Raw genomic sequence first — 9,355 nt, 5'->3', positions numbered from 1 at the left:
AGCTTAACAGTGTTAGGAAAGGATCACTATGGACAATTTATTGATGCACTGACTCGTGAGCTACCACATCACATCTAAGGGAACCAATCTCCCAAGCTCCAGTCCACACAGAACCCTCATGCTGCCCAAAAGGAATGGAAGCTACTTAAATTATATGTAGCATTGCTGATGAAATAAAATTGATTCACCAAATGATTTCAAGATCAATGGGCTCTGCCTCATAGTCCTTAAAAGCACAAGCAGTTTCCAGAATATGTGTTCTATTCCCACTGCTTTTTACATTGCTCAGTAATTAAAACATACAGTCAGAATAATTTCCCATTTAAAAGCACTATTCCAGTAGACTAATATAAAATTTAAGCTTTCAATATTTACAATTTCATTTAAAATAGAATCTCAGTGACTACTCATTACCATTACCACAAACACAAGTGTATTGGAATGCAAAAGCAGAGATTTCTGTGTTAGCTCACTATCTGCAGCAGCAGCTGACAACACTTGATCCATTTGGTCTACTCTGAAAAATAGAGCTAAAATGCTTAACTTAGTTCTAGGCAGCACTGAACCCACAGAACAGATATAAAACCTATAAGGAAAAGCACAGGAAGATAAGAGCTGCTAAATGGAAGACTGAGGGAATCTGCAGTTTCATGACACAGCTGAATACCTGGCATTCCTTTCCCTTGCTCCAAAATGGGAAGCCTATCCTAAAGGTTCCACAAACCTCCTCATTCAAAGCAAGAAGGAAATTCTACAAAGCCCAGCATCAATATCTGCCAAATATATGCTTTTTCCTTCATAAACGATTTTTTCAGTTGCATAAGCATGTGGTGCCCTCACCAGTGACACAGACTCTTTCATTGCCTCTGCTATTCAGAGCCTTTATAAGCAGGACCAAAATTTGAATTATCTAGTTGTGTTTGCCCCTGTGTGGGAGGCAGAGAGATGTGTAAGAATTGACTCAGCCTCACGGTGCTGCATTTTGAACGATTTGGACCGGGATGGGCAGACATCAGGCCCACAGACAGCAGGGGAAGCTGTAAAGGTGATATTGTGTGCTCACCTACACAACAGGAGCAACGAGGCTGAACAAATACAAATTAATTGCTACCCTGGAGGCAACACAAGAGTTTGTGGAATGGATGATGAAACAGGAAACCAGTACCATCCCAGCTATCAAAGTATGTGGAGTCAGGCTTCCATGTAATTAGCAACTTCCAAGAAGCAAAGTAACACACACAAATGCATTCACCAAGGAGGAGATTGTTATTCAGGTTTTCACCCAGAAAAGAGCACAGTTAAATGCACCAATTATAAATTCCTATGAATAAATGGAGTTCCTGATGTAACAACCACCAGTGAACAGACCTTGCAATACGATTTCCAGACCTTATTTGCAAGGTCTATGAGAGAAAAGGAAAACAAGTGTTTTGCAATTTTGAATGCTCTGAACAAAAGAGATGGTGAATCAAAGCAGTGAAACACATGGAGAGAAAGTTTCAAAACAATAAAGGAAAACTAGTAATGACAACATTTCAAAAAGATTTAGCACAACTATTTACAAAACACGTGTAAGAATGTTCAAAGAACTGAAACAAGAATGTTATGTTACACAAACAACATTTAGCAAACAACAAATACTATTTAACCAGCACACTGCAGGTACAGAAATACACAAATACAAGATCCATACTAGCAGGAGGAGCACAGTAATCCTACACACACATTTGAGGACTACTTGGCCAATATTCTAAGAGGCTCAATTAATTGTTTTTCATTAGTGCTGAGATTGCCTGCATTTACTTTAAAGTGTTGGCTAGAAAAGAAATCATGCAAGGGATGCAGAGAAACCAAACAGGTGGAGCACCAGACACACTCTGTCCCTCCATACCTAAAGATATATCCACTGTTCTTGCCAAGCCTTGAATTTTTAAACTCCCCTTCAATGTTTCTCATTTTTACTACCAACAACCTGTTTTCCTTTTCAGTGCTCACAGAAAAAAAAAAGGTTCTAGAACTCCATCTACTGATTACCAATTGAATGCTGATCATGTTGAGATGAAGTAATGTATCTTTCTCCCAAAAGAAAGACCAAGAAAAAAAATCTTGACTGTGAAGATTTTTCTGGCTTAAAAACTGCTTTTTCATTGGCCTTTAATAAAATCATTTCAAGTGAGACCAAGAGTTCATTTGTGAGTGAAATTCATCATAATGACCTTCAATAGCCAAAATTTGAAATGCACTTTCAATTGCTCGTCTAGTTTCTTCTTTTTTAAAGGATAAAAATAACAGACTGAATAAATCATTAACTTTCTCTGAGACTGCAGCTATTCAGAGTTTAAACTTGCCTTGCTAAAGTAGTAAATAACTTGGATCAAATGCTATAAATCACTTACAAACATCACTGTACAGCTGCAGCTGATACAGTTAATCCAGAAAGTGTCATATTAATATATGTCGCCATGAAGACAAGGAAGTAAGAGGCAAAGCCAGGAAAAGACACAGCAAAACAAGAAATCTATCATGTTTAGAAGATTTTCAGAACTCCATGAAATATTCCAGCAAGGTTCATAGTATGCAGCATAAAAATGCTAAAAAGCAATTTGTGTCTCTCCTGCAAGTCCCAGAGCAGAGGACACACACTCATAACCCATTCCAAACTCAAGCCAACGTGCTTGTTCAGATTCAAGAAAAACATGATCAAGATAGAATCAAAACCTGAGAGAATTTCCTCAGCCTCTTACCCAGGAGCTTTGCAATGATGTACACTGCCTGTCCCCACAGGAACAGCTTTCCATCCCGGCCATTGTTACTAGGAAACCGTTTCTGGCTGCCAGGGCTCCTCTTCTCCAGCTCAACAAAGGCAGCTGGCACGTAGTAATACTTGGGCACCACAGGACACCCTAGGGAGTTTTAAAACAAGTACAGTAAGTAATCATTTCCCTCATTATTTCACTGGAGTCTCCTAATAAAGCTCAAGTGGATCCAAAACAGGAAAAAAATTACACCCTAGTTACTATTTGATTGAACAGAGATTTATGTCATTCATTGTTATCAGTCAAATCTGCAATCAGTGGAGGAAACTCAGAGCAGTATTAAACCACTTCATATTTCACCAAATATTCCCACAGAATTTCTTCCCAGAACACCCATGTTGTCTGTGCAGCACCTTCTTGTGCAAAATAAAACCAAAAACATTCACCTACAGCACAATGGAGATCAGGTATCAAACCATAACCAGGAGCAGTGACCGGTGAGTCACAGGGAAACACTTGGGGTGTTTTGCCCCACAGTTTATCAGATAACTTTTTAAAACTAAAATCTTGGTCCAAAGTAGTCAAACATTTAATTATTTAAAGTATGCAAAAGCAAATTAAAACCAGCACTTGAATTCTGCAACATCATGAAACACAATAGCCCAAGTTCTTCACTGGAAGACAACATATCTTGTATCTAGAACTGTGTCACTGGAGATCAATAACCTTTTTCTCAACACTGTTTAAGTGGACATGTATCAGGAATTTAGAAACACAATGACAAATGCCTGACCTAATTCTATGAAAGAGAAAAGCAAATGAATAGGCTTCCTGCAAAATTAAATTTCACCTTGATATTGCTTTAATTATGAATTTATTAGGGTGAGGAACAGGTGATCAACAGAATAAAGCTGCAGTGTCTGAATATTTGCTTAGACAAAAAATCTCTACTTCTTGCTGACAAGAAATAGAGAAAAAAATGGAAAAGCAAGAATTATTAAAGAGAGAATATTCAAATGAGTGAGGTATCCAAACACAGCCAGAAATTTTAAGATGTGACATTTGCGATGACATTCAACAAAAGGAACCATGAGATGAATTTAGCCTCCATGAATCTTCAGATACTCATTAATAACCAAAAAAAAAAGCAATGACTAGCAAGGGCAGGAAATTAGCTACACAATGAAAATTTGGTAAGGAAATGTTTGCATTTCTCCCAGAAACTAGTTCACTTCACCAAGCTTAAAGAACAAGTCAAACTAAAATATTCTGCATCTACTTGTGTAACTAGCACAGGTGAGTAAAGATGCTGAGTTTTAAAACTGGACTCTCACTACATTGAAGCCTGTTCTGTTCTCAGGCCATTTTGTTTCCTCCCACTCAAACTTAGGGTCTTTTTCTTTTTTTTTTTTCCACCTGAGTTTTGGCTGGATGTGCCTGTAGGCCATTGATAGCCCTGTCTGCAGTGCTACAAAAATTCCAGAGTGCACAACTTAAGTAAGAGAACATTTCTATTAGAAGGACTGTGCTGCCACTTTCCCTGCTCTAAGCTAGAAACAATTTCATAAGCATATAGCAAATTATTTTTTAAAATCTCTTGAAATTAAGTGACAATGAATGATGAGAGCAATTCTCAGCTGTAACCAGGTGGAACACTGAAGCAATCTCACTGCTGGCAGTTAGGAGTTGCCTGGAAAGTCAAAGTGAACTTTGCATACAATGAAGCAAAGGAAGCAAAGGAAGGGGAGGAGGAGTGACTGAGCACAGCATCAATCAGCAGCATTTTTCCAGACAGCATTACTTTTCTTACCACACTTTATGATGCAATCTATCTACATAAGACATTATTTTAGCGTTAGTATTTTGCCACCAGGAAACATATTATTACTTCTCCTTTGCTCTGACCACGATACCCATTAATAGCAAAGTCAGTATTTATTAGTTTCAGCTCACTAAGAAGCTACAAGTGTTTCAGAAGGATGATTTCCAGATAATACCTTCAGGTGTGTGTTGAAGCAAAGGGTCCAGAAGATCCTGATATTCCTTTACTTGTGCATCATTTCCTTTAAAAACTCCTAAAGATAATCAAACAATAATTGATTTAAAGGAAGAAACAGATTTTCCATGAGCCTAATGTTTGTAAAATAAATAAATCCAGTGTTTGCTTTTCAAAACTGAGTAATTTTACAAACCAATTAATGCCTACACAGTAAGTAGTCCATGAAAAATAAAAGACTGACTGGAGATCTTCACTTACTGCTATAACTAAACCTCACAGGGATCATGAATCAGCCACTCTGTTATCAGCTGATACTGAAATCAATGTCAAATCAGCTCAGCAAACTGATCTAGGTGTGAGTTGCCTAGAAATCCCAATATATAAATACAGAAAGACACTGAAGTAGCAAAATGAACCCTTCCAAAGGTATTTTTGATGGAATGTTTACATTCTTTTGTATACATGAAGAGTAAAATGTTTGTTTCACCCTTCTGCTAACTTCAGTTAAACATGACTATGTTTCTTCTTCCCAACACTGCACGTGGGCAGCATCAAATGTCAGTGCCTTTCTCCTCAGTTTTGGGCCTCGCTCTTTGAAAAACATCAAGCATTGCTGTAGAAATATCAATTGTGAAACATTATTGTATCTTCAAACACAGTATTTCAATCTGTGGGTGGCCACAGAGGAGTGGAGGCAGACAGCACATTTCTATGCCTCTGTCTTTATTTGAAAACTATTCAATGTTCTAAAGGGGGAGGAGAGACAGAATGAAAGAAGATGGTCAGACTTTAATCCATTTGCAAATCTTTTTGACAGCTGTAACCCTACTCATTTGCTTATCAGACTTCTGCTCTATGCCAGGTTTAGCTTCCAGCCTGAAATCAGCCCATGAGCAGCTATGGTGTTTGTCTCACCCTCCAGACAAGGTCTAGGTAGTGCTGTCTTTGTTGGTGGTGTTATGTTTTGTGTTGGTTTTTTAATCCAATCAGACTGACTACCTGAAAACTCATGGCCAGGAGAGAACTGGTCCTTTTCTGGTTTACTTTCTTCTCTTCTGAATTCTGTTTCAATTATCACACAGTATTCAGTTTGAAAAGATCTGCTGCAACATTCAGTGTGTCAATGTGTTCCCTCTTCCTTTTCTCTCATGTGCTGCTGAGAAGTTCTGATATACTGTGAAAGCTTTTTTGGGCTTAAAAGGCAATGCAGGACAATGCCATAGATTTAAGCAGTTAAAAAACCCTCACTGAGTTATATTCTAAAAGCAGTTCCCATTAAGAATGCTGAAACATAGGGGGGTTGAAGTGCTTGGGGGTTTTCAAGCCAGGATGCAGAAACCTCAATGAACTATTGTCACTGCAGTATGGCTTATTCTGGCAGGACAGGAGAAGAGTTTTATAACTTTCCTCTTAGAACTCATCTCTCTAATGCCTTGAAAACCCAGGAATATAAAGCAATACTTACCATCAATTATCATGAAAATAAAAAACAGAGGGAATTCACACTCAATGCCATCAAAAAGCTGAAAAGAAGAAAATTCATCAGACCTTTCATCATTTTCATTTAAGGAAATATATCTGAATAGTCCTGTTGAGTAATTTTCTAAGCAAGAAAAGGCAAACATGAATGCAAAAATATTTTAATGCATCAGCTTTTCATTAGGTTACCACTTTTTAATTCTATGGGCACTTCAACTGTGCCTTTACATCTGCTGTGGCTCATTCTCCAGCAGGATATTTAAATAATCTGTTTTATTTTTCACAGAGAAACTATGGGGGAAAAATAAATTTTCATTTAGATAACCTTTACTGATAAATACTGTGATCAAAAGCAAAATTGTTTTCTATACACTCAGACTGTAGTCAGCTGTGAAATTAAATGAAATGATAAATAATTTCCTTATTTGTTATGTGAAATCAACTGTACCCTAAATGTAAATGAGAGCACATTCATTACAAAACAAACCAATGACTCACTTGCTGACTTAGCAATCTCTGAAAACTGCACATGCAAATTGCAAACTGCATCTCCTTGGCTGGAAGCAATTAGGGATCACTGTGCAATTCAAATTCCAGCTCCTGGAGGGGTGTCTGGTTTGGCTGTTTTTTTCTGGGGTTTGGGGAGGATTTTGGGTTGGTTGGTTGGAGGGATTTTTGAAAACAAACCAATGACTCACTTGCTGACTTAGCAATCTCTGAAAACTGCACATGCAAATTGCAAACTGCATCTCCTTGGCTGGAAGCAATTAGGGATCACTGTGCAATTCAAATTCCAGCTCCTGGAGGGGTGTCTGGTTTGGCTGTTTTTTTCTGGGGTTTGGGGAGGATTTTGGGTTGGTTGGTTGGAGGGATTTTTGATTTAAGCACCTGGGGTTTGGGGAGGATTTTGGGTTGGCTGGTTGGAGGGATTTTTGATTTGTTTTAAGCACTGTGTAAACACCTGAGAAACCAAAATCTGTCCATAAGGAGAGGTCATGGGTCAAGGATTCCTTTCCCATCCCTGGGTCAGGTATTCTCTTACCTTGATTTCAGCTGGTTTGTAGTAGCGCCGTGTCCTGTCCTCCAAGGCTGTTCTGTACCCATCTCTCAGGAACCTTTTAAACCCATATTTTCCTTTCAGTTTTCTAATAACTTTATCTAATGTTTGAGTGAACAAAACCTCATCATCCAAAGCAAACGCAGGATAACTAAGACAGGGCAAAAGAGCTGCATCAGTATTCTGCAGGAGGAGAGGGAGAAATAGGACATCACAAATTTAATTAGATCTCTGACAATTACTTGATGCACAAACAAAGCTTGTTTGACTTACTAAGTGAAATAGACATTTGGAACATTAGCTTATCTTTATTAAAATCAGAGGATTAATACAGTAAAATAGTGTGCAAAATCAGACTTTTAAAGACGTATCAGGATAAACTACGAGCCAAATAACCAGAGAAATGATTTAAGAGAGACCTCATTTGACTCAGACTCTGACCTGGTTTATGGCTGATAATGTGCAGGTGTAAGTGAAAACTTTGTGCTTTGCTTTAGGTGGTTTTTTTTTTAAAGTATATGCTCCAGGTTATTCCTGGAGGAAACACAAACATTTGGGTATCATAAGCTCAAAAAGAATCACAAATATTTTATAAAGGTGCAACCCTGAGAAGTGGCTGTGATTAAATCAGCATTTCTGAACAGCTTTTTCAGGAATATTCTCCAGGTGCTGCAACAAACAAGCCCTATCTGATTTACAATGGAAAGGATAAGGGAGCAATTCCAGGAAAAAATACTAACAACCTCCTCAAGAACCATATGCATCTATTATAACTTCAGTACATGAGAGAAATTACTACCTAGTGCATCACCACTCCAGGTAACCCCACAGGAACTCAAAGCAGTATTCTTTGCTGCTGAGATGTTCAAGATACTCAGCTGTTTAAAATATCCTATTTTTACCAATATGACCCACATGAATGGATAATAGGAAAAAAAAAAAAGACACACAGATTCTTTCCATGGGATAAGTTGGTTATGAAATCAGCTTCTGTTGGAATATTTCAAGTCTCCAACAAATAACAAACACAAGAGTTCTGAAAGACCATTTGACTGCAACAAAAGTAGCTGACAGAGCTGTTTATTTTAATTATCCAGCATTACAACTCTGCTGTAATTCTCCTACACAATAAGTAAACTATTAATGTTGCAGATTAATAGTCTGTTTCATGAACAAAAATGCTATTATATCCCAGAACAAACAAAAAAGCAGAACTCTATTATCACTCATTTTAAATTACTGATTTTTGAAAAACCAAATTTACCTTTGATGGTGGCACTAATTTTTTTTAAAAAACTAATCTATGCTTATGTCACTTAGATTTACTTACTGAGGAAATACATTTGTAATGGTAGCTTATAACAACAACAAATCATCCATATTCAGCAATTTATGGTAAGCCAACCTTAGAGGCTTTTTTTCTAGACAAAAGAATTAAAGCTAAGACAAAGCATTTCAAAAGACACAGGCACAGAACGTAGAGCCGAAACTAGGCCAAAAGACAACCACCAAGACTGCAAATCTCACTTAAGTTCTTTCAAATTTTACTTTAAAATTGTTTAAAAGGCTACCAAGAGGCTCCAGTTTTAACCTATTAATAAAGAATACCCTTGTAATTCCACTTCACAAACCCAATGCATCCCAGTGACACTTAAGAACCAGAATCTGAACACCTTCCCAGCACATCTTTATCTTTATTAAGCAGAACATAAGGGCCATCATACAACTAAGGGCTCAAATCCATTTGTTTTCTCCACGCTCTGTCCAGGGGAATTTAATTTCATTACTCACATGAGACCTTGACTCTCGGGGCAGCAACGAGCACAGAGTCTGTCTGTTACGGTTATGGGCATCAAAATCCACAAATATAACAGACCAAGAGCAGCCCTGCAAACAGAACAGAGAATCACAGAATTTAAGGGTTGGAATGGACCATCCAGCCCCAACCCCTGCCCTGGGCAGGGACACCTCCTCACTAGCTCAGGTTGCTCAAGCCTCATCCAGCCTGGATTGAACCCCACCAGGGTTGGAGCAGCCACCACATCCCTGGGCAACCTGTGCCAG

General features: G+C 38.0%; 1 protein-coding gene across 2 annotated transcripts in view; it reads right to left on the bottom strand.

Moving 5' to 3' along the window:
- PHKB (phosphorylase kinase, beta) overlaps window positions 1-9,355 on the bottom strand; it is a 65,624-nt gene that overhangs the window by 30,924 nt on the left and 25,345 nt on the right. For both annotated transcript variants that reach the window (XM_009070035.1, XM_009070036.1), the window contains 5 exons: window positions 9,083-9,178; window positions 7,277-7,474; window positions 6,221-6,278; window positions 4,754-4,831; window positions 2,745-2,903 (listed from right to left, as the gene is read on the bottom strand). In XM_009070035.1, coding sequence (XP_009068283.1) covers window positions 2,745-2,903; window positions 4,754-4,831; window positions 6,221-6,278; window positions 7,277-7,474; window positions 9,083-9,178 — 589 coding nt within the window. The remainder of the gene's footprint in view (window positions 1-2,744; window positions 2,904-4,753; window positions 4,832-6,220; window positions 6,279-7,276; window positions 7,475-9,082; window positions 9,179-9,355) is intronic.

The sequence above is a fragment of the Acanthisitta chloris genome, unplaced genomic scaffold, assembly GCF_000695815.1.
Source record: "Acanthisitta chloris isolate BGI_N310 unplaced genomic scaffold, ASM69581v1 scaffold6192, whole genome shotgun sequence".
NCBI lineage: Eukaryota > Metazoa > Chordata > Aves > Passeriformes > Acanthisittidae > Acanthisitta > Acanthisitta chloris.
This window is presented reverse-complemented; position numbering and strand designations above follow the sequence as displayed.